The sequence below is a fragment of the Dermacentor silvarum genome, chromosome 4, assembly GCF_013339745.2.
Source record: "Dermacentor silvarum isolate Dsil-2018 chromosome 4, BIME_Dsil_1.4, whole genome shotgun sequence".
NCBI classification, from domain to species: domain Eukaryota; kingdom Metazoa; phylum Arthropoda; class Arachnida; order Ixodida; family Ixodidae; genus Dermacentor; species Dermacentor silvarum.
In genome coordinates this window covers 143705084-143731243 of record NC_051157.2, presented here as the reverse complement: position 1 = coordinate 143731243, position 26160 = coordinate 143705084, and the positions used below count along the sequence as shown (strand labels likewise).

General features: G+C 47.7%; 1 protein-coding gene across 1 annotated transcript; it reads left to right on the top strand.

Moving 5' to 3' along the window:
• The first annotated feature begins 1814 nt into the window (after positions 1 to 1814).
• On the top strand, positions 1815 to 19689 carry LOC125945034 (uncharacterized). Its single transcript, XM_049666587.1, has 3 exons — positions 1815 to 2150; positions 2726 to 3105; positions 19458 to 19689. The coding sequence occupies exons 1-3, from the start codon at positions 1815 to 1817 to the stop codon at positions 19687 to 19689; spliced, it is 948 nt and encodes a 315-aa protein (XP_049522544.1).
• The last annotated feature ends 6471 nt before the right edge of the window (positions 19690 to 26160 follow it).

Genomic DNA, 26160 nt, shown 5'->3' with positions numbered 1-26160 from the left:
GCCGAAGGATGCTGGTCCCTGTACTGCGGGAGGCGGACAGCAATGGCTGAACAGGAGGGCTCTCCGCGTTCCTCGGAAGGGTTCTGGCCTTGAGCTCTCGTCGCGTTGGTCTGGTACAGTCTGTTTCACACTTAGGGGAAAACTCGGATTGCCTGGTGCTCCGAGTTTTCTCCTAAGTGTGAAACAGGCTGTACATGAGCGTCTCTACCACAGGAGCGTGTGGCAGTATCAAGTCCGGGTCACCAAAGCTGTGGCGACGAGCGACCACGTAGACCGGTAAAGTCTCGAGTCTCGACCTCCGTGGGAGAGGACAGACCGACACCGGATCTCCTAGCTCTCCTAGCGTAGCATGTTTAATCTGTTTCAGAATGCTAGCCCGTGCCGACGCGTGCCAGCCGCTCGTGCCTCGTGTAGACACGAGTATCTACGGAATTCTCATGCGACGCCGATGCTGCTGCCGCTACAACCACCTGTGTCCAAAGTTGAGGATGGGTGCGTTCCGCTCGTGATTGAGACAATCCTGGATGTCTTCGTAAGAGTGGGCGAGAGGTACCCCGGTAACTATGCCCCGGGCGCAGTCTTCCGGGGCAGCTTGGTAGGAGTAGATGTCGTAGGCAGTGCCTTTCATGAGTACGGACTTCATGGTGAGGTAGTGAAGTAGGCGTTGCGGATCGGGAGTGTTGATGAGGACGAGGTGTTGGAGGGTGTTGACGATTCGGTGTGTGGCTTGGCCTCTTGTTGTCCGTGGCCGACTGCTTGTAGAATGGCATCGCGAAGCGCAACGCCGTTCATGGTCCGAAGGTTGAGGCCGCCACGGGGACGGAGGATGATTTTATGATCGTCGATGGGTAGCTTGGGGTGGCCAGGGCTGGTGCCCCACCAGGGCCTGGCCTGGCGGAATTCGGAGTAGTTGTGGGGCGTCAGTTGCAAGCCGAGCTTCGCTTGTCGTGTACTGATTGGCAGCCGTTGGTAGAGGTTAGTTCCGAGGGTGATATCTCTTCTCCCTCTACTACAATGGGTTACATGCCACCGTCGAGGCGCCGACACGCCGCATGATTCTTGTGCGCAGCTGCGTCTCTTGCGGTGTTAGGTGTTGGCGGCTGCTGCGCCGTCAGGTTTAACCTCTTAGTGCAGCGTGGTCAGGAAAGTAGATAGACTTTCCTGTTTTTGTTGTACGTGTTCCAAACCGGGAAACCTTTGTATGAGTCGGTTCCGAATGGGAGAAGAGGCTGATAATACTAAATTCAGATAGCTGGGATGAGTTGATCCGGTCGTAGGGGACAACGTTGGCGGAGCACATGCGGAGTGCATTCACTCTCCCCAAGAGACGGCAGCGTTCCTGCTGCTGCTGCACTGAGCCGTGTCTGTGTGTTATCTTGTGGTGCAATTATAGATGAGGTAGTTCCTGACGCCACCGAGCAGCGTCTGTATCGTTTCCAAAAGCAAGCAAAACCGTACTATCGCACGACAAACTTGGTGTAACCGCGTTAAACATCGGCAAATAGTTTTTTTTTTCTCGTGGCAGTTGCGATAGACGGCTGCTCTTGGAGAGCACGATGGCAGTTGCTTTCCACGCCATCGCTCGCGCCGCTGGAGAGAACACATATGATGCATGGGTGTCACGAATTTCAACGCTCCAGAAACGAACAGAGACAGAAAGCAAATACATAAGTTGCACGTGACGTCAGTTCCTGCCTTCCGGTTTTGCGTCCGCCAATACCGAGCACATACGTCGTGGTGCCGGAGCTGTGTTTACGTCCGTGCGGTGGATCCTTTTGCTTAGTGCGTATGCTTTAATCGGTTGCCTTGCGCGTATGGCGAAGGAGAATTGTGCAGGACTTTGTCCTGCATACTTTGATGAACTTGTGGGACCAACGCGGGTCAGGTACAAAGAAAAAATCGTCCTATGTGACGGCGTGGATCCATATCAGCTACCAGTTGGTGCGCAAGCCGCTGTTAATGCAAGCCTGCTACCACCGGTTACTCATGTTGACATTATAAATTATCTCGTGTTGTCAACAAGTTATGCTTCATTAGATCAGATGAAGGCTTACAAGTCGCTCGACTCGCACAACTACTTTACCAGCGGATGGGTCCGGAACCTCATTGCCAAGAAGTTACCGTCTAAGCGAGTTGTCTTGCTTAGCCAGGTGAGTTGAATGCACTCCGCATTTCACAGCTGTGATAAAAGAAAAAAAACAGTAATAACCACATAAAGGACCTACATCAGCCTAAGTTACATTGAAGCTTCAACTCGCGTGGCCCACGCGGCGATGTCGCTGAGCGGGGATAACGTACAGCGAATTTCACAATCTGGATCAGAAATGAGCCTACGCAGAGTGAAAGCAAAAAAAAGAACACTCCTGTTTTAAATGTTACGGGACGTTAAAGGAAAGCAGCTTTAGTGTGTATACTGCCGAAATGTATTTTTTACTGCCCCTGAGTCCCTGTTCTTTTCCTTAAATTACTTGGGATTACCTGCAACAGGAGCACGACAGCTGCTTTCAAAACTTGTGCATGATCATTACCAGCTTTGTGTCAGCCAACAACACTGCAAACAGCAATTGTGATGCTCAGTCACCACATTTTTTTTCTTTGCTTTGCAGCCGAACACAAGAGTGAACAACTGTTGTGAGGAATAGAAAAAACAAAAACGATTTCATGTGTTTGCTGACAGAATGAAGGAGGCTGTGACCGATATTTTGTTTTGACTGTTTCTCTGCAGGTAAAGCATTCTCAGCGTTTGCGGGAGGCATCGCTGAAAGTTTGGCTTTTGGCAAATAAGGATGGCAGTATCATTACTGCACGCTGTACTTGTACGGCTGGTGCAGGAGAGGCTTGCTCTCACGTGGGAGCGACTCTCTTTGCTGTGGAAACAGCAATGGGGATCAGGGACTCAGCTACTTGCACAGACAAGAGCAATGTGTGGCTCCCTGCACACAGCCCTATGACGGAGTTCAAACGGCTGCAGGACATTGATTTTTCGTCATGTAAGGCCAAGAAAAAAAAAAGAATGGACACCATCCACATCCATTCTCCAGACACCCGTCAGCCATCCCGACCAGTGCCACAAGTTATTGGTCCAACGCCAGATGAACTCGAACGGTGCTATGCTGCGATAGCAGATGCTGGAGCTAATCCTGCATTATTTATGTTGCACCCAAAGTACAGTTCGAACTTTCATCCACCGAAAGTGAATGAGCCTTGTCTTCTTTGCAGCCTAGAAAGCGTAGAAGCCAGAACAGAAGATTTGCCAGCCTTAGTAGTTCGCGCAGAAAAGGTATTTCATGAACTTACAATAACTGTAGGAATGGCGACTCGTGTTGAGAGTAACACAAGAGAACAGTCAAAATGTTTGAAGTGGTTCACATACCGAGCTAGGAGAATAACCGCATCTCTAATGAAAAGCATCTACGCGACAAGTGTGAGCCAGCCATCAGTGAGTTTAGTAAAGCAAATTTGTTACCCTGAGGAGCACAAATTTTCATCAGCGGCAACCGAATGGGGACTGCAACATGAGAATGCTGCCCTTTCCAGCTACAAGACCAAAGCAGTGCAACAGCATAAAGATTTTGTTCTTAGAAAGACTGGTGTTTTTTTGTGTGTGAAGCATCCACACCTTGCAGCTAGCCCCGATTCATTTACGAGTTGTGCGTGCTGCGGTGATGGCATTGTTGAAGTGAAGTGTCCGTATTCTTCAGCGCATTGTGACATTGTAGACACATTGAACAGTCCCAACTGTTGTTTTGAACAAATCAATGGAAGGATTGGCTTGAAAAGAACTCATGCACACTATTTCCAAGTTCAAACACAGATCGCAGTGTGTCGTGTAAAATATTGTGATTTTGTTCTGTGGACACCAACGTCCCTCCACATTGAAAGAGTGTTGGAAGATGCAGTTTTTTTAATGAGATTTTGCCGAAGGCAACCCACTTTTTCGCGCATGTTGTTTTGCCAGAACTGTTCGCAGAATTTTTCTCAAAGAAAGGTAAAGCCATAGCTGAAAGTGGTGGTTCAAGTGCTGCATTCTGCTGCTGCAGAGGCCCAGAAATTGGGAAGATGTTGGCCTGTGATGGTGAAAATTGGCCTTACAGGTGGTTTCACTACACTTGCATTGGAATCAAGCAGGCACCAAGGCAGAAGACATGGTTTTGTTCAGACTGCTCTACAGAAAAATGTCCTGAGTAGTGTGTTCTGTTAAATGCCTAAACAGCACCTGTTGCAAGGTCCCTCACCATGCACAATTATATACCTGGATTATATACCTGCATTGCTCATCATTTATTATTCATTTAACGGCCCCTGTTTGGGGTATTACATATGGTGGTGGGGGGAGTATATATATATATATATATATATATATATGCAGAATTCACTAAAACTGGTCAATAATAATTTTTATTGGGGAATAACACGTGAAAAGTCATTCAACCAAAAGAAGTAAGAAAAACAGGATACACATGGTCAAACAGGGATCACTGCGGCATATTTTTAGAAGTTATGTATTACAAATATATACACAGCATCATACAAGTGCAGCATGCACACTGGCGGAGCGAAGAACTATTGAAGAACACTAGGTACAGAGAAAATGAAAAACAAAGCATCATTGAACCAAAGCAAAAGAAAGGTGAGCTGTAGTTTGTGCATTAGATGTTTTTTTACTAGGTTTTGATAGGTGTTCTCTTGGATACATGTAACATCAAAATAAGCCAGTACTTTTATTTTGTAGAAAGTTTTAGGGAATCTTCACATGTTGTGTATATCTAACACAGTCTAACACAATTTTAAGCAGCATTGGGCTCGGTCAGTACTTGGGAGGGAGACCACCTGGGAATACAGAGTGCTGATGACACCTTTCTTTTACCCGCCGTGGTTGCTCAGTGGCTATGGTGTTGGGCTGCTGAGCACAATGTTGCGGGATCGAATCCCAGCCACGGCGCCCGCATTTCGATGGGGGCGAAATGCGAAAACACCCATGTACTTACATTTAGGTGCACGTTAAGGAACCCCAGGTGGTCCAAATTTCTGTAGTCCCCCCACTATGGCATGCCTCATAATCAGATTGTAGTTTTGGCACGTAAAATTCCATAATTTCAAATTTTAAGCAATGGCATGGGGGGTAGAACATCTGACTGACAAACACATCAGTGAGAACTGTGGAATTCTGGACAAGCTGTCGCACGGTAATGTGGTTCTTACGGACAGCGGGACACGAAGAAATATGAGCACACAAATAGAAATAGGCATTTAGGAAAAAGTTATTCCGCATTTGCAGGCACAACAGATGGACAAAAATTTGTCACTGCACAGCATATTGTAACTATTTTGTCTAACGGTGAAACACTGTCACCTTCCTTACGCGTTGCAAAAGTAACTGGCTGAAGAGCTTTCATTATGACATATTTGTTTCGCACCAAACCAATCACCCTTTCTACATGTATTCTGACATTTGCAATCTTCCTTGTAGTCTGTATCTCCAAAGCCGACAGTTGCCTCTTGCCTTTGGTAAAAGCAGGGATGTGGAGCTTTGCACAGTACAGAGCTAAGCTATCGGCAATGTCAAACCCTCTGTCCGCGAGAACCACATCACCGTGTGACAGCTTGTCCAGAATTCCGCAGTTCTCGGTGATGTGTTTGTCAGATGTTCTACCTCCCCAGCCCTCAGATATGAATGTGATTACCCCTTGTGGAGAGATGCCTATTAAGTATTTTGCTGTATTGCTCGACTTATACTGGGACCACGTCTCGCATCTCGGCTGTAGTGAGGATGGTCGTTCAATTTTGATCTCAAAGCAATCTATTATGACCGCTACCTTTCTACCGAAAGAGTAATAGAATGCCCGTGGCATTGTTCTACAAATTTCATCTCGTGAAGGCCACACAATAGTTGCTTTCAGCCGCCAAAAAGCGGCGTGTAGCCATCTCTCAAATACTCTGCTTATGGTTGAGTCTGACACTCCAAAACGATAGCCAAGGTCTTGCAGTGGGAAGTTCCATTTCAGTTTCATCAAAAACACAATGAATTCTTGGAACTTGCCAAGGGAGCGCTGTGGAGTATGTGTCACAGACACCTCTATCAGCTGATAGATGGCGAACAGAACAGTAAAACTAGGAGGCCCAGTATAGAAGCAAACTTTCTCTGGGTCTTCACACAGTGATGACTGTAATTTCATGCTTGCTCTTCTGGATCTCTAATGCGTGAAGCTCGGAAGTCAGACGCCGATTGCCTTCCTCCAGCGCCTTCAGGTCCGCGACGGTCACGTCCATCTGTGTGGCCGCATCTGCGAAAGCTATGGGAAAAACAGTCGTAAATTTTATGTAAAAATGGCAAATGGGCAGGTATTACGAGTTTTAGTTAACAAACTTCTGTCGGCGGCACTTAAACTGCAGTCTGTTGAAGCACTGTAGACTGGGAAACTCGGTTCCTCCGTGTGGGCAGCGTCCGAGATGGTGGTGTTGCCCATGCTTGGTGCAACGGCTTCGCACGATTCACCTAATGCGCCCACTGCAGAAACAGCGGAGTTCTTCGCTGCACGCATTTTACGGCGGTCAAACCGCGCATATTTCGTCGCCGCCGACTGCTGCTTGCATCCATGGCCCAATAATTTGTTTGGCGCCCAGTCGGGGTTTGTTTCGTCAAATAGCTTAGCCGGCCTCCCTGAAAAAGCAAGGTACGTTCGCTACATTCAACTCGGTGCATTGACAAACATTTGCCTCGCGCATAACGCAGTAAGCACTCATCATCACCGCGGTGATACGCTGAGCGCAGAGATGGGGAGATTTGTGAACACAACTTACCTGTAATGAAATGACGCCCGCATACACGAAGGTTGCTCAGTGTCTGGAGGTCCTTCCTGTTGATGCGCGTAAGCCAAGTACCTCTCCCCTTCTCGGACAGCGCCTTTGTGCGGTCGCACTGATTTGTTATTACCTTAAGCAAACAGTACATCCCCGAGTCTGGCCCCTTTTCATGCGCTTTGCACTTCTCGTACTGCAGCCAAATATTGCACAAATCGCCATTGCGACGTACGGCGTCGACGGGAAATGAGAAAGCCTTGGCGCTGCGTCGTCTGCCGCAATGTGCTCGGTAATGGCGGCGCCTTGCGAGATCGTATCCCAGAGTTCCGCGGTGTGACGTTGTTGCATGTTATGTATACGTAAAAGAACATTTATCTCAAACAGAAAAAAATTATATTGAAGAAAAAAAAACAGCAAACTACCCTGACACACTATAAGCACTATACATACACAAACACTCCAAAACTAGCCATACATATAAAAAAACACGACCTCAACTGCATATTGTTGCTCCGCTCGACTAACCAAAGCGAAGTCACGAACAAAGGAACGTTCTGATCGTCGCCAGTCGTGCTGTCGGACTCCGGCCACGCGTGGCAAAGGACCTTGGCCTGCGTGGTTCCGACGCAGCGTGGGCGTCGATCTCCATCGAGAGCGGTGAGGTTGTGGTCTTCCGCAGAGACCCGCGTGGCACAGGACGCGGTCTGGGCCAGTCGGCCGTTGTGCCGCTGACGTGGCGTTGGCGATTGCCTTCGTGGCAAAGGGCAGCAACTGGTTACGGCAGCTTGGGGCTGGACCGGGGCCACAGAACACAGCCACGGCGACACAGTCGGGGCGCAGGAGCTGGAGTTGTCGCTGGCCAACTCTCGAACGTCCCCTCTTCGGTCCATGGTCCCTGAAGCTGCTGCCTCCCGTCTCCAGAGCACAGCTGGAGATGCAACTGCTTGTCGACCATGTCAGCAATGCCAGCTCATCATCGCCTGCGTCCCCTTTTTCTTCATTTCTTGTGTTATTTTTCTCTCGCGCTTCACGCGCTTCACGTGCTGCTCGCCTGTGGGTCCCTTGGCTATTTCTTCGGCCAGCGTTTTCGTCTTTTTTCGCGTTATCATACGTCTTGCTGGTGACTCATGACACAGGTCCCCGTTTCAAGAGTTTTTTTGCACACAAAAAAAAAACTGCTCATCTCACGTTTATCACACTAGGTTCTAAATGAACGAACACACTGTCACTCCATATGTACACTGTCCATACATCACTTCACAGCACCAAACGATTAATCACTTCACTGCACTTACACACAACGCTCTGCACAACAAAAAACAATATACACTGCTTGTCTTGTGTATTAACAACCGAACCTAAGTGGCCTTACTCAAGAAGTCTGCACCCACGTTTTCTCTCCCTTTAATATATTCGACATGAAAACAGTACTGTTGCAAAGCCAGGGTCCACCTCATTACTCTTCCGTTTGTTAACTTAGCCTTAGTCAAGTATTCCAGCGGCTGGTGGTCCGTTTGTACTCTGAAACATTTGCCAAACAGATAGATATGGAACCTTTTGACAGCCCACACCAATGCCAGACATTCTTTCTCTACTGCAGAATAATTTCTCTCCGCCTCATTGAGCGTCTTGTTGGCATAAAATACTGGATGTAAAACCCCGTCCTTTTCTTGCAAGAGCACCGCTCCCAATGCTTTGTCGGACACATCAGTGCGCAACACGAACTCATCCTCCATATTTGGGGCTAGGAGGATTGGCGGTTCCGCCATTTTTTCCTTTAGTGTTTCGAAGGCCTTACTGTGTGATGAGCTCCATTTCACCACATTACTAGCGCTTTTCTTGGTAAGTTCCACTAGTGGAGAAGCTATGTCGGCGTAACGAGGTAGAAACTCTCTGTAGAATCCCGTCAGCCATAAGAACGATTGAACCTCCTTCTTGGTTTTTGGTTGCCCTGCCGCTTGGATTTTTTCTAAAATGTCCTCTTTAGCAGCGATTCCGCCCATTCCTAACTTATGCCCCAGGAAAGAAACCGCTTGGAAGCCAAGTTCACATTTTGTTGTCTTTACGGTTAACTTCGTGCCCTTGATCCTTTGAAACAGCTCTTCTAACGTTTTTAAGTACTCCTCCCACGTGTCAGTCGCAACCAGAACATCGTCAAAGTAGTGCTCCACATTTTGCATTCCAGGCAAGACTTGTCTCATCAGTTTTGTGAATACTGCTGCAGCTGTTTTAACCCAAAAGGCATGTACTTAAAGTGGAAAAGTCCGCTAGAACACGAAAATGCTGTTTTCTCCTTGGACGATGCTTCCATGGGGATCTGCCAGTAGCCTTTCGCCAGGTCCAGCTTTGAATAAAACTTCTTGCCAGCGACTTTCGCGAACATAACATCAATCCTCGGTATCGGCTCGGCGTCCGCCTTCAGTACATTGTTAGAACATCTGAAATCCACGCAGACTCCCTTTGCACCATCGGCCTTCTTGAGCACGACTAAGGGTGTGTTGTATGCCGAGGTAGTCCTTTCTGTTATTCCCTGACGCAGCATTTCGTCCACTTCTTTCTCTATTGATTCTTGCACTGCCAGTGGTAGAGGGCACTGTTCCACATGTACTGGTTCCTCAGTCGTGCATTGGAGTTTGCATTCTACTAATTATGTACTTCCTGGAAGGTCTGAAAACAAATCACTGTACTTGTACAGTAGCACCTTCAGTTCCGTATCCTGTTTTTCCGAAAGGGCTGGTTTAATTACCACGTTTTCTACACCCATACTCTTTTTGGAGCAGTACGTGGGCATTTCTCCCGCCCCAGTCTCGTCGGTGACGACCACGCAGGCTATTGTGGAATCTTCTGTTGTCTCTCTCTCTCTCTTCGTACTTCTTTAACATGTTTATGTGAAACACCTTCTTATAACTGTGTATGAGGAGTTCATAATCAACATCATTCTTTTTTTGAGTCACAGGAAAAGGTCCCTTCCACTGCATCAGTAGCTTGTTGCTATCGTTGGGAAGGAGGACCAGAGCCTTGTCTCCTGGCGTCAGGCCACGGTTCACTGTCCTGCGGTCGTAATACCTCTTGTGTCGGTGTTTTGCCTGCTTCAAGTTCTGGTGCGCCACTCTATATGTTTCTTCTAATCTTTCCCTCAACTCCAAAACGTATGTATCTGTGCTGTTTAGCTCTCTCCCGATTTCTTCATTTGCCCACAATTCCTTGAGAATCGCCAGTGGTCCTCTCACTGTTCTTCCATACAACATTTCAAATGGCGAGAATCCGATGCTTGCCTGTGGTATCTCCCGGTAGGCGAAAAGGAGAGCCGGCAGATACCTGTCCCAGTCCTTGGGCCTCTCTTGGCACATTCTCCTGACCATAGTTTTAATCGTCCCATTGAATCTTTCGACCAACCCATTAGACATTGGGTGATACGGCGTCGTCAATCTCTGCTCAATGGACATTAACCTGTTGATCTCCTCCATCAATTGTGACGTAAAGTTTGATCCTCGGTCACTCAATACTTCCTTTGGGACCCCATAGCGCGCAAACTTCTCCAGGAGAGCTTCTGTCACTTGTACGGTGTCAATGGTCTTCAACGCAACTGCGTCCGGGTATCTGGTAGCCACATCCACCAGCGTAAGCACATAACGGTTTCTCAGGCCAGATGCAGGTGTTATGGGGCCTATTATGTCTATGGCCACTCTGTGAAATGGCATGTCGATGATGGGCATGTCTCCAAGTGGTGCACGCCCCACTCGCCCTTTTGGTACCGTTCTTTGGCACACATCACAAGACCTGACATATCTCTTCACGTCACTCTGGATTCCGGGCCAAAAGAACTCTTCTGTAATCCTTGCTAGGGTGTTTTTTACGCCCTGGTGGCCAGCCATGACACTGTCATGTCCTAAGCCCATCACTGTCTTCCTAAAGGTTTAGGTACAATGAGCTGCTGAGCCTCTCTGCCCGGGCTGAATACACATCTCCTATATAAAAGACCATTGTGCATAACAAACTGAAACGCAGTGCGGCTTCTTTTCCTTTTCATTATTTCTCCTATCTCCTTGTGGCACGATCTGACCGACTCATCCTTGTCTTGTTCTTGCCTGAAATCAACGGGCGTGATCTTTAACCACAGAATTGCAGGTACCTTTAAGGCTGAGATGGGTGCCTTGCTCTGGGTTTGGGCTCTGGTTCGTACAGCCGACAATATAACTGGATGGCATACCCCAGCTGCCGCTTCTCCTGAATTGTTATTGTACAGCTGTTGCTTGCGCACTTCTTTGCGTGGTTGCTCACCACAGTCATTGATCTCTCTATCTACGATAACTGTACTTATCTTCCCGCTCCGATCGGGATCGTCCACTCTCCGTATTCCAGATACATTTCCTAGAATCAGATCGTATAATGATTCTTCAATACATTTTGCTTTAAGCCACCAGGAATAATACGGCATGGAGACTTGGATACGGGCTTCAGGTAGGTACCTCACTGTGTTGTCAACGAAGGTAACTTGCGTTAGCACTCCTGTCAGATCTTCGTCACGTATCAGGCTCCTCTATACTAAAACTGTATTTGTGCCGCTATCTCTTAGCACTGTTGCCCGTTTTCCATGAACCTCTACTTCTACGACAGGTAGAGCTTGTTCCTTTGGGTCTCCTCCTTTCCGCTTTTTTCTCGGTACCTGTTGGTTCTCTTGAGTGTGGTTGACCTCTATACCGTTTGGTTGTGAGTCGGCTTCTCCAGACTTGCCTATTATGCACGCTGTTTTTTGTGATGTGCCTGACTTACACTCATCCGCACGGTGTCCCTTTCTATTGCATAATTGACATGCTATTTGTTGTTGGGGGCGGCTGTTCTCTGTGCGACAGTTAACGGCACGGTGCCCGATACGATTACAGAGGAAACACCTTAACTGGGGTGGGTGAACGCTTCCCGGAGGCTCGTATTTTGCCTCGTCTACTTTCCCTCTGGCTAGGTTCTTTTTCATTCTTCCTAGGTTTCTCACTCCCTGTGCCTCTAAAAATTGATCAGCGTGTTCGGCTAGATCGTTCAGTGAATTCAGCTTTCTCTCTTTTAGGAAGACACCCAGATTGCTCCCTGAGTTAAGAATTGCTCCCTGACCATGCAATCACAGACCCCCTCATAAGTCTTCGCGACATCGGCCATTTGCACCCACCGGTCAAAATAATTTGACAGGCGGCACGCAAATTGCTTTCTCGTTTCTGCGTCTTCCGGCCGGCAGTTTCAGAATCTATCGCGAAAACCTTCCGCCGTAAGTTGAAATCTTTGTAGCAGTGCCTTCTTAACCTTGTCATAGTCTAGGGAGTCCGAGGCGGTCATCCCCCCAAAGACACTCAGCGCCTCGCCTACCAGGCAAGGAGTTAGGGCTGTGGCCCATTCGCTCCGGTCCCAGCCTTGTCCGAGGGCTATCCTTTCGAGCCGGTGCAAGTATACATCCAAGTCGTCACGCGTTTCATCGAAAGGTGCCATTAGCTTACGCGGACATATTTTGTTGGCTTTTGGAGACTGCGATCCGAAGGACACTGATGCCAAACTCTTGTCATCGCGGTGACACTCCGTTGCTTGTGCCAATCTCAGTTTGAGTTCTAAAATTTCCTTTTCCCTAGCAAGCATTTCCCGCGCCTCCGCACGTTCGGCCTCGCGTTCCTTTTGAATGATCTCTCTCTCTCTGTTTCTCAATAAATTTCAGGGCTTCGTCCTTCGAAAAACCCAACTCTTTCACTAAGGCTAGAGTCTTGTCCCAATCCATTTCCGTACCACAAAAATTCGTGACGGGGCAGGAAAAATCAATCTTGGCAGGCTCGCCAATTGTAACGAATTTCAGCGCTCCAAAAACGAACAGAGACAGAAAGCAAATACGTAAAAGAACATTTATCTCAAACAGAAAAAAGTTATATTGAAGGAAAACAAACAACAAACTACCCTGACACACTATAAGCACTATACATACGCAAACACTCCAAAAACTAGCTATACATATAAAAACAAACACGCCCTCAACTACATATTGTTCCTCCGCTCGACTAACCAAAGCGAAGTCACGAACAAACGAACGTTCTGACCGTCGCCAGTCGTGCTGTCGGACTCCGGCCAAGCGTGGCAAAGGACCTTGGCCTGCGTGGTTCCGACGCAGCGTGGGCGTCGATCTCCGTCGAGAGCGGTGAGGTTGTGGTCTTCCGCAGAGACCCGCGTGGCACAGGACGCGGTCTGGGCCAGTCGGCCGTTGTGCCGCTGACGTGGCGTTGGCGATTGCCTTTGTGGCAAAGGGCAGCAACTGGTTACGGCAGCTTGGGGCTGGACCGGGGCCAAGAGCACAGCCACGGCGACGCAGTCGGGGCTCAGGAGCTGGAGTTGTCGCTGGCCAACTCGCGAACTCTTCGGACCATGGTCCCTGAAGCTGCTGCCTCCCGTCTCCAGAGCACAGCTAGAGATGCAACTGCTTGTCGACCATGTCAGCAATGCCAGCTCATCATCGCCTGCGTCCCATTTTTCTTCATTTCTTGTGTTTTTTTTTCTCTCGCGCTTCACGCGCTTCACGTGCTTCTCGCCTGTGGGTCCCTTGGTTGTTTTTTCGGCCAGGGTCTTCGTCTTTTTTCGCGCTATCATACATCTTGCCGGTGACTCATGACAATGGGTTTATGTGTAAAGCCACTTTGATACCGCTACAGATAGGATAGTTAATGGCTCTATTCTCAACGCCATTACGCAATGAAGGAAGAAGCACTACCTACGCATCTCTACTATAACAAATATACGAGCTGAAGAATATCATTCCTAAATAAAGTGAATAACCTTTAGGAACATTAGCACATTCGTTTATATTGATAATCATCATCGATTGCTCCTACACAATTTTTGCGAAGGTTGTAATTACCTGACGCTCTTGAAAATTTGCCACCTATAAGATGCCCCTTATTTTCTCAAAACACCAACTTTGTGCCACGTTTCAGCTGTTCGAGAATATAGGGCAAGCTTTATGTGCTGTTCGTAAAAACGCCATTAGACTAAAGCTGTAATTAAAGTGCACACTTAGAACTTCTACTCGATAGCCACATCATTACCCCCCCCCCCCCCCCGTGTCACCCAATATAGAATTTCTACCGACTTTTGTTCTTCCACGCAGGGGTAACACTTTGTAAGCATTCCATATAATGCCTCTATCTATTAAACAAATGGGTGTTCAACTATTTTCGTTAAGGTCGTAAATAACCTGCGTGCTTCAAAATGTTATTGGACAGCAACCTGTAACCGCTACTCCCTCCCACACTCTAAATTCTGTAAATTGTCTAGCGCTCGCAAGACACGATGAAATCATGAATGGAACGTTTCGAGCGCTTCTAGTAGCATTAACACCTTCTCTAGATATGAAGTTTAACAGCAGTAACATACCTTACACCACCACGTCTTACCACACCACGTCACGTCACCACATCACGTCTTAAATTCGCCTGTTTGCTCCGGGATGAATGGTCATTGGAACCCAAATGTAGATGAATGGGTCATAATTTATCTGACAAAAAATCCCGGCTGACACATGAGCTTAAGAAATTTAAATCCTTCCTTACCAATAAATAAGTTTCTCATGATAATTATAAATATGGTATTTTGCCTTGCAGATTGGGGATGTCCTAACATTAGCATAGTGTGCGATTTATTTTGCAAGAATGGTGGTAAAGAGTTCGGTTTATGCACAGAGGACGGAGAAAATATGGGCTGCCATTGCGTTCAACGCGAACGTCGAGGTAAGATAATTAAAAATGGCTCTTTAACAGCTGAGAGAGTGCTATCCATATGCTGTTTTACTTTAGTGCTGTGACCACTTTTCATGAACTCTTGCAGTTACGCGCTTAGGCGCGAGGTATTTGCCGTGTCATCTATCAAGATCTTAGCACGAGTGGGCTGCTCACCAGAGCTGTGGCTCTCACCTGTTTAGGGATAGAAATTGGCTCACAAGATCGGTAGCAGGCACATCTCCGGAGATTAGAACGTCCCCAGTACTGGTAAGATGGCCAGGCTTAGGCTGAGTCCACCCAAAACCTTTTGGTAAGTAGAGCAATGCACCTTGTCAATGCAACTCCATGGTCGATGCACGGGATCGGCCCGTAAGGCCGATCGGCAACGGCAGAGCCTCTGACCATCTACCACAGCAATCACAAGGTAATACTGTGCAAGTGTAGAGTTGTCCGTGAAAGGGTGAGTATGTACCTGTAATCAACGACATGATCTAAAATAAAGCTATGCAACTTAACGAAATGTGTCTTCATTCAACTTCAACGTTCAAAAAATACAATCCTAAACAAGCAATCAAACCACATATGCATCGCTTCAGGTTGCTCAGCATTTATTCGGTTCACTGCGGTGTCATTGGCTTTGGACTTCGACTTTGATTCAGTTTGCATGGGAGAAAGCTACCCATTCAAGTATCTTTTTTTAAGAAAGAGGCTTTGATTTTTTTTGTACCTGTTTCCCACGTTTTCCAGATTGTGCGACATGTGCACAGAGGACACCACTTCAGACCTTTTTGTCGTGGAAGCGGGTTCAGGTTTCTTTTATTGCATAAGCATTTTTTAGTGATCTCCCCAGCCCTGTCAAGCAAAAAGTGTACTGCCTCGTATCTGCATAAAAATGCATAATTTGCAAAGTGAAGAGATTTAATCGTTATGACAGGGTAAATGTCGATGATTGGTAGCTGTTAAGCGATGAGGAACAATTTACAGCAAACAATAAAATAAAACAATAATCATACAGATACATAGGGCGCCTTAGAAAATGTGTGGGGAAGCTTATAGTAGGGGTGGGCCAACTGAAATTTGCGGGTTGGTCAACTTGAAGTTTGTGGCTAGGACAACTTAAAACTTGGATGTTGCCAACTGAAATTTGGGTGTGGGTCAAGCTAGGTTTGGGTGGGGGTCAACTTGAAAATTTTGGGTGGGTTGACTTGAAATATTGGGTGGGCCAACTTAAATTAGAGGTGGGCCCACTTAAATTTAGGGGTGAGCCAACCTAAAGTTTGCACTTGGGCCAGATTATATTTGTGGGAGGGTGAACTGAAATTTGGGGTGAGCCAAGTTGATGTCTGGAGGTCGGCTCACTTAAATTTGGGGATGGGCCCACTTAAATTAGGAGGCGGGCAAACATGATATCTGAGGGTGGCCCAACTTAAATGTGGGAGTGGCCAACTTAAAATCGAGAGAGGGCCAACTTGAAATTTAGGGGTGGCCCTACCTAAATTTTGAAGTGGGCCAACTTAAATTTTGGGGTAGGCCAAATAAAATTATGGATTGGGCTTACTTGACATATTGGAATGGGTCAACCTAAATTTGGGAGTGGGCTAACTTCAAATCTGGGGTGGGCCAACTTAAATTTAGGTGCGGGCCAACTTCAGATTTCGGGGTGCAAAATCTCCGATTGAAGGCTACTGAGCGTCTTTCAGAGTTATAAACAACTAGCGGGCATGCGATCCCGTTTAGATGCTTCGCGTGTTTTCGGTGGTTCTTACCGAGGTACACTCAGAACGCAGGCAGGAGCTTGCGTTCTGCATTCAGAACGTACACTTAACACAGGCTTGCGAGAGCAACAGGGAGGACCCTTAAGCAACATCTCATGCACTACTGTGGCAGCTGTCATTCCCTTTAAACCGCTCTGCTCTGACGAGGCACTTTTGTGCCCAGCATTATGGTTGAATTGGTGCAGTTGCATTGAAGGGGCCGGATGCAGCTAGAAAATATCTCAATTTTCCCCTAAAGCCGAAGTATTCTTTGCCACCAGAAAGGGAATCGGCAGACACGCGTAAGCTAGGTAAAGCAAGTAAGGAAAACTAAGCAATTACAAAGTCACAACCGAGCCAAACAATGCTTACGCTTTAGTAGACAATTCTCAAAATTTCTATAGCTTTTCACTATTGAATTTGTGAAGGAGGGTCTCCAATACGCATAATTAACCATGTGACTGGAGGTGCACAAATTCGAATAAAGCTAGACTGCGTCAAATGAACACAAGTCTTCTTTGCACCAATATGAGGCACAAAGAACCTGTCCCTCGTATAAAAACGTTACTGTGCATGGAATCGAATTGTAAAACCGTTGTACGAGCACATGGAGAGCGCATCCAATAAATGTGTTGTTCACTAAAATGCATGTTAATATCTAAAAATCGTAAAACGTCATTGTTACCCAGTTCATGAGTAAAATCCAAGGCTTTCGCACGTGGTCTAATAGTAGAACTTCTCCCAAAGTGCCTCGAGCACCCAGTCAAGTGGCAATTTTGCATGCATTCATGGCCTTCTTTCACACTCAGAAAAATTTTATGTATCACTCATTGAGCGACAACAACCTATTCAGGAGGTATTCATGTTGCTCTAAAATTTTATCATTGACACTTTTCGTGTAATTAAAATATTTGAGAAGTTGAATAATTAATTAGAACTAATTATGTAATTAGGCGGAGAACAAAAAGTACTGAATGTGAGAATTGTCCACTAATGCGCAAGCATTGTTTGGCTCAGGTGTGACTTCGTGGTTGCTTTGTTTTGCTGACATGCTTTGCTTTGTATCATTAAACTTCTCTCTTGCCTTGTTTATGCGTGTCTGCCCATGGCATTTCTGGTGACAAAGAAGGCTTAGACTTTATTAGAGAATTGTAAGATTTTCTCGCCGCATTGTCAGCCGGAACACTGGGTACAAGCGCACCTCGACGAAGGAGGGCGAGAGAGAAAGAGATAGTGATCAAGAGAGGAAATGACGCTTGATTTTGCAACCCCGGAGGAAGCTTGGGGAAGTGTCGTCAGGGCCGAGGGAAAGGGAAGTGAAATTGGATAGCGAATTGGAGGATGAAGGGTAATGTATTCCACTGTCGAAAGGAAACACCAGCTGCCGCAGTAACAAGTGAAGATTTGCTTGAGAGGAGAGTGCATCGCCGTGAAGCCATGACCCCTCGCTGTCACTCTCGCAAGCCAGTGTGAAGTACATGTTCCTTGTCCAGCAAATGCTCGCCTGCGTTCTGGCTGTGCCTCAGTAAGCCCCAGTGAAAATGCGTCAAGCGTCTCAACACCCTTGCTTGCCCACAAGGTGTTCTTAACTAGGACAGTCAGCAGCATTCGTTTGGACATTGGGCCACCCCAAAATCTCCATTTCGCACTTCACAAATTTGTCTTGGCCCACCCACAGATTTCAACTTGGCCCATCCCCAAATTTAGGTTGGCATGCCCCCAAATTAACCTTGGCCCACTCCCCTATTTCCAGCGGACGCACCCCTAAATTTAAGTTGACCCAACTCAAAATTCGAAGTTGGCTCAGCACGAAATTTCATTTGGATGACCGCCAAAGTTAAGCTGGCCCAACTCCAAATTTTATCACCTGCCGTGGTGGCTTAGTGGCTATGGTGTTGCGTTGCTAAGCACGAGGTCGCGGGATCATATACCGGGCGTGGTGACCGCATTTCGATGGGGGCGATTATGCAAAAATGCCCATTTTTCGTGCATTAGATGCATGTTAAAGATTCTCAAGGGGGTTCAAATTCATTTGGAGGTCCTCACTACAGCATGCCTCATAGTCATATCGTGGTTTTCGCATTAAAAGACCAGAATTTTGTTTTTTAGGCCCAATATCTTATTTGGCCCACCCACGAATTCAAGTTGGGCCACTCTCTAATATAAGTTGGCCCACCCCCAGATTTCAACTTTATGCACCTCCAAGCTTTGGTTCGCCCATGTAGAAATTTCAAGTTGACCCACACCCAAATTTAATTTGGCCTACATCCAAACTTGCGCCCTTGGGCTCACGTTCAAATCACGTTTCTTTGCGCTTTTCTAGGTTGCACGCTAAAACAGTAATTAGTATAGATTACAACTAACCCAAACCAACACTTCGCTTGCTTTGCTCCCAATTTCGGGTTGGCCTGCCCCGAAATGTCGAGTTGGTCCACACATTTCAAGTTAACCCACACCCAATTTCAAGTTGGCCCACACCAAAATTTTGGTTGGCCATCTCCGAATTTCAGGTTGTCCCAAACCCGGATTTCAAGTTCACCCACCCCCCAAATTTCAGTTGGCCTACCCCTACTAAACGCTTTCCCATGCATTTGCGAAGGAAATGCCCTATTTATTTGTGTGGATATTTTGCGTTTATTTTATTCTCTTGCTTTACATTACAACTTATTGCTTAAAAGCTACCAATCATCCAAATTTACATTATGATAGCAATTAAATTTCTTAACTTTGCAAATTACGCATTTTTGTACAGATACAAGGTGTGGTGAAACAACGACTACATTGACTACCTGTGCGGCGCGTCGTGGAAGAAAGAGAGAGCACAAGGTGGCGGCGGTGGAAGAAAAAAAGAAGAGGTAGAAGGCACGAGCGCAGCAGAGACTGGTTGGACACGGCGTTCGAAGAGCGAGGGTTCGAGAGGTCTGCCCGGGTAACCGGCAGACCTCTCGAACCCTCGCTCTTCGAACGCCGTGTCCAACCAGTCTCTGCTGCGCTCGTGCCTTCTACCTCTTCTTTTTTTCTTCCACCGCCGCCACCTTGTGCTCTCTCTTTCTTCCACGACGCGCCGCACAGGTAGTCAATGTAGTCGTTGTTTCACCACACCTTGTATCTGTACAAAAATGCGTAATTTGCAAAGTTAAGAAATTTCCTCCTGACCGGTCAGGAGGTTGCCGCTGGGCAACCTCCTGACCGGTCACGCTCGTGCGGATATTTTTGACCAGTGCGGCGACTACCTGCCCGCGACTGTTCCCGGCCAGTACTGTTCCTGGTCGTCTGATCTCTTGCCGTTCCTGAACGTTCGAGACGCCACCACCGCTCACCCCGCACCTCGGCAAGTCGACACGCTACATCTTGCTCAGCGACCAAGCCGTCTCATCACTGTCTACTTCTGCTGAAGACGACGAGGGCGTGAGCACGAGCAAGAACCTGTAGTGTAGGGACTTAGTATGCAGGTGTCACATTTACTTTAGTTACTGTGTGATGTGTATGCCATTATGTTTGTATAGTGTATTACAGAGTGCTTAGTCCTAATATATGTTATCTACCAACCTAAACGTCTACGGCTCCATCCTTCACCGCACCACACGTCAACAAACGTGACGGTCCGCTATTATCTCATTACACAAGGCATTAAACTTTTCGCATGGCAAGGCTGGGGAGATCCTCTAAGGATGCTTACGCATTAAAAATAATCTGAGTATCTCGAAGCGAAGGCAAACAACATTATCTTGGTTTTTCTCAGCTATGTGACCTTGCATATTTTAAAAGATTAGCTCACGTTTCGTGAAACACCCTATGTATGGGTCACTCCATGCAAAATGTCGCAGACTCCAAAAGCGATCATCGCCGATTCTCTCGAAAAATATAATTCAAATGTACTAGTTGGCTATTGTGTGAAAGACGTTTCACCAAAGTAATTGTGGGAAAATGTTTTGGATGACGTTGATCATCTTTGAGGTCTTTCCGAAGTAAATATTGGTTGGCATATTCCAGAGTTTGATAGAAACCCACTCTGGCGAGGAATGAGCATAGTGAAATAAAACGAATACTCGCCAATGAAAATACATGTATTGGAAAATAAAACGACGTTTCGAGTCACGTACGGAACCCTTGATCACAATGAAAACAAACGCGGTGGCTCTTGTTTAAATATGGGATAGATGGCGTAGTGCGCGTGCGTAGATTTCTGGCAGATTCCCACGTGTCCTGTTTATGGCATGTTGCGTCGTCTGAAGTTGCAGTGATTCAAGCAAGTCTTGCAGGGAGTTTCTTCTCTGTGGCGATTATGGATTCCGATTCCCAGTATATGCAGTGACCTGTGTTCTCGTGGTGTTCTCATAAAGCGTTTGAAGATGAGTTGCCCTCGGCGACGTCGTAGTGATGCTGTATTATGCGTTTTTTGAAGTTACCGGTCTCGCCGACATAGGCTGCGTCAGAATCTCTGCACGGTATTTTATATATAAACACAACAACGGGGTACCTTGATCATTCCAAGGGGTCATTTACGCGCATCATTTGACCACGTAACTTGCTTGACGGGACATACGCAACCCAAACGTCATACCCATTGAAAACTCTTGCCAAAGCCTCGCTTACCCCGCGCGCATGCGGAATGGCTGCGCATTAACAATTCTTTGTAACCACTTGGTGGTTGGGCGCTGAGGCACGACGTTCCTGCTCTCTGAGCATTTGAGGCGGGTATCTGATATTTGACAAGTCCCTCCGTACCGTGTCCAGATCTGCTTTGGGTTTTGTAGGGCTCGAACAGAGATGGTAGGCGGGATTGAACAGGGATGAAACGGCAGAGCATTTAGGGCCCTTTGGGTGTATGGAAAGGAAATCGAGGTATTTACCCGTGTGCGTGGGCTTTCTCTATACCGTTGAGGCGAAACCTTTACCCATGCGTCCCACTAGAACATAAGGAAAGCTTTGCAGCTGCTCTTTTCTTATTCCACCGTAAACTCGATACTGGGCTTGAATGAGTTGAAGTGGGCCAGGAATTTTTGGGCGTCACTGTGGTGACTAACACAAAAACAGTCGTCAACGTAACGGACGAAGAATTTTGGAGCAGGGGAGAACGATGGCAACGCGGCATCCTCGATGGCCTCCTGGGATAGATTAGCGCACACGACTGATACAGAAGCCCTCATGGCGGTCCCGAAGACTTGTCGGTAGAAATGCTTATTGAATACAAAGTACGTATTTTTGAGGCAGAACTCCAACAGACGACATAAGTCATCGACGCGAATAGGCGTGTGAGAGGTCAAAGAGGGATCCCGTTCTAGTGCTTCTATGCAACATTGTATCGCAAAATCAGCAGGCACGCACGTAAACATGAATTTTACGCCAAATGAGACAATGATGTGGCCTTCGTCGACTGTACACTCTTTTAACCTTTCCAGAAAACGTCTTGAGTCTTTCACAAACCTAGAAGTTTTTCCAGCTAACAGGCGTAGGTATCCGGCTACCATCACAGGTAGCCGGATAGCCTGTGAAGAGGTGAACGGGTAAAGTCGACAATCCGTCTCAGGGGCACGTCGGGTGTGTGCACTTTCGGCAGACCATTAATTGTCGGCGCAGACCCGTTATGACATAGCAGTTTGTAGTAAAGGTGCTTACTCTGAGGTGGCATGAACTGGAAGACATTGAACAAAAGTTTCTGCAGCTCACCTTCGATTTTTCGAGTTTGGTCGCGTTTTATCAATGTATACGTTTCATCGTCCTGAAGCAGGTCCTTCATCTTTGATACGTAGTCAGTGCGGTCGAGAACAAGGGTTGCATTCCCTTTAGCCGCAGGGAGAATAGTTATCCTTTCGTTCTCCTTCAACCATTTCAAGGCCCGTCTTTCTGGCAACGTCAACGGGTTTCCCTTATTAGCAAACCATAGTTTGAAGAGAACACCGATGGCCTGAACTCTTGCCCCGTCTTGTCTCGTTGGGTCAACCAAGCGCACTACTTGTTCGACGGCACAGGTCATCTTAGCTGCGTCCGGTAACACGCCTGTGTTGAAGTTTAGGCCTCGGTTCAGAATGCTTTGTTCAGCATAATCAAGTTTGTGCGAAGAAAGGTTGTGCACACTTGTCACTCCCCTGGCTCTTGCGGGAACACTCGTATGCGCTGCCAAAAGAGAGAGAACTTACTTCCTTGAGACTGACGTTTTCTTTCTTGAGTTCTGGCGGCGACACTGTTGGCATGAAGCACAATGCCGAAGTAGTCACTGGATAGGACAGTCTGAAGGGCACGTCCTGAGAAGAAAATTTCGCTTTTCAATCGCTTGATATGGCTTTCGTTTCCATAAAAATGTCACAGTTTCGCCCTAAGGGCGAAGCAATGAATGCGATAGCAACACAGCAATGTCATACGAAGTAAGGTGAGCGGCTTTGGTAGCAACAACACGCAGAACTGTTGTCGACGCCATCGGCGTTTTGCCCGCGTTAGCTCAAAATGCGTGCGGCGTTGGTGACTGTTGCTGGAGCCTCTGATATAAATAGGCACTTGGTGCCGCAGCTAAACGTCGCCTCCCTTCCCTCCCCCTCCCCCACGGCCTCTCGCGCGTCCGAAGAAGGCGCGTTTGCTCTACATATATGGTGATTGTAAAGGAGAAAAGAGACGCCTACTTCTGCAGCCCTTAAGCGAGCACGGCGCAGAACGCGCGTTTGTTCTCCGCCGTGCGTTCACTCCCCGTGAAAGACGCGCCCCTCGCGCCCTTTCACTCGCACATACAGCGTTCGGCGCGCGGCGACGATTTCATCTCCAAATGACGTCATACGGAACCTCACGGCGACGGCGACGGCGACGGCGACGGCGACGGCGACGGCGACGGCGACGCCGACGGCGACGGCGACGCCGACGGCAGAAATCTGCTTTTGAGTGTCCATATAATTGCTATCGCAATAATACGTGCCTGCCATAGACGTCGTTTGGCCTGGGCAATGACGTGTCTTCCGAACGAAGTTTTCACCAGTGATTGTGGTAATACACCGTAGCTTTTGCACCGGGAATTGAACTTCAGGTGGCTTTGGAAGGATGCTATCCTTGTCTTCTGGTTGACGAACTTTCGTATTCCTGTGATAGTAGGAGAGGCGTGCTTCTTGCGAAGGTTCACATAATCCAGAGTTCAACGGAAACCCGTCTGGCGAGGAATGAGCATAGTGATGTATGAGCATTAAACTAAATATAATGTTGAATGTGGTCGTTTGAACCAGGCGCGCGGGCACCGTCACTCGAGTAAAAAGGAGGAAGAATTAACTGGGCTCGTGCCGTGAATACAACGGGTCAGTGCTGCAAGCGCTGCTGTAAATATAATATGTAAATAGTTTCTCGTTTAAGTGACTCGTCCTTCGCGTAACATTGCGGTGGAGGTGGAACGTTCCCCGTCCTTGACACGGAGCTCCGAAGCGGCTGTACCGTCGTCTTCTCAGCCATGCCTTCTTTATGACAACACCCCATCGCCACCTACACTTGCGGCGCCAACCACAACGTACGTTACCATTCCCAGTCTCCGTGATCCTGGGACATCCTCCGCCCAAAATGACGTTGACATCGACGACTAGATCAGCATGTATGAGCGTGTTAGCCGAAGCCCCCGCTGGGACCTTACCATCATTCTTGCAAATGTGATCTTTTATCTGGACGGGACACCGCATGCCTGCTTTCGCACCCATGAGGCCGAGCTGGGACGCTTACAAACAGAGGCTTCGGGACCTATTTGGTAACCCATCAAGTCACAGGATGCCCTGAACCCGCAGGTTACCCGCAGGATTTCCTGAACCTCAATGGCACAGTACGTCCTGTGGCCGCTCCGGACCTCTCACCTGCCCAAGCAGCTACACTATATCACCGTTTGCTTTCCTACCACGACATATTTGACACTGTCAATCGACCACTGGGTCAAACGTCCCTTATTAAGCATCGGATAAACACTGGTGATGCTGTTCCCATTCACGGTGGACCATATCGCGTGTCCACGAGAAAGCGGCAAGTTATTCAACAGGAAGTAAAGAATATGCTTGTCAAAGGTATTGTGCCCTCGTCGAGTCCTTGGGCGTCGCCGGTCGTGCTCGTTAAAAAGAAAGATGGCACATGGCGTTTCTGCATTGATTACTGCCACCTAAACCGAATCACTAAAACGACGTTTACCCGTTACCACGAATTTACGATACTCTTGATTGTCTTCCCGGTGCCAAATTCTTTTTGTCCATAGACCTTCCATCTGGTTATTGGCAGATTTCTGTGGATGAGCAAGGCCAAGAAAAGACCACTTTCGTCAGTCTAGATGGCCTCTACCAATTCAAGGTTATGTCGTTCGGTCTATGCAATGCCCTCGCCAGGTTCGAACGGATGATGGACTCTCTGAGTCAAGGTTTCAAATGGTCAACTTGCATTTGGTTACCTTGAGAACGGCTTGTATTTTCTGCTACATTTGAGACGAACTTTGAGTGCGTCGCAGCTACCCTTGACACCTTCCGCAAGGCTGGGCTTTAATTAAACTCATTGAAGTGCCACTTCGGGCGCCGACAGATTACAGTGCTAGGCCATCTTGTCGATGCTTCCGGCATACAACGTGAACCGGAGAAGGTTCGAGCAGTAACGGCTTTTCCTTTACCGCAGTCTGTCAAAGACGCTCGGAGTTTGTGGTGGGGCTCTGCTATTATTTCAGGTGGTTCGTGAAAGATTTTGCAGCAATCGCTCGACGACTCACTGAACTTCTGAAGAAAGACGTGCCTTTTACGTGAGATTGCCGTAAGGCTGCCGCGTTTTCACACCTTATCACGACTCTCACCAATCCACCTGTCTTGGCCCACTTTGACCCGTCCGCATCTGCAAACGTCTGAGCCGACTCCAGGGGTGATGGGATCGGAGCCGTCTTAGCCCAACGCCAACATAGAGATGGCCGTGTTATAGCCTACGCTAGCTGGCTCCTGAGAACTGCAGAACACAACTATTCGATTACCGAGCGGGAATGTCTTGCTCTCGTCTGGACTATTTCAATGTTGCGCCCAGATTTATATGGCAAGCCCTTCTCAGTAATCAAACATCATCATGCGCTCTGTTGGCTTTCGTCGCTCAAGGATTCTACTGGCCGGCTCGATTGTTGGGTCCTGCGACTATAAGAATATACTTACACAGTGACTTACAAGTCAGGACGCCAACACCAGGACGTAGATTGCCTCTCTTGCTACTCAGTCGAAGACCCGAACGCTACGTCTGATACTGATACGGACGTCTGCGTTCTCTCTGTTTTCCAACTGCTCCACGTCGCCGACGAGCAGCGCCGTGACCATCCTTAAGTATCATGATTGACCGCCTGCAATTGTCAGTTGCCAACAGTTCCCTTCACTTATTCATACTTCAAGTTGGTGTACTCCACTGCCATAACGTTCACCCCGACGGCCCAGCATTACTCCTTGTGATTCCTAAACACGTTCGCTCGGCTGTTCTCCACGAACTTCACGACCTCCCCACTGCAGACCACCTCGGCGTGTCACGTACCTACGAATGGATCCCCCGACGCTTCTTTTTGCCAGGGCTTGTTCGCTCCGTTCGAAGATACGTAGCAGTGTGTCGGAAATGCCAGCGACGCAAGACATCATCGACACTCCCTGCCGGGTACCTTCAACCACTCGACATCCCCGCGGAGCCATTTTTTCAGGTTGGTTTGGAATTACAAGGCCCTTTTCCTCTATCTACCTCTGGGAACAGGTGGATCGCTGTGGCCACGGATTACGCCACGCGCTGTGCCATCATCCGAGCGCTTCCTACAAGCTGCGCTACAGCTGTCGCCAATTTTATTCTACGCGACGTGATTTTATAACATGGAGCTCCACGATAACCTCTCACAGACCGTGGTAGGACGTTCCTATCAA

Coding starts and splice junctions, on each gene's coding strand:
- LOC125945034 (XM_049666587.1), top strand. CDS start 1,815: ATGGCGAAGGAGAATTGTGCAGGACTTTGTCCTGCATACTTTGATGAA. Junction 2,151..2,725: donor GAGTTGTCTTGCTTAGCCAG/GTGAGTTGAATG, acceptor GTTTCTCTGCAG/GTAAAGCATTCTCAGCGTTT. Junction 3,106..19,457: donor ACGCCAGATGAACTCGAACG/GTGCTATGCTGC, acceptor CTGACCGGTCAG/GAGGTTGCCGCTGGGCAACC.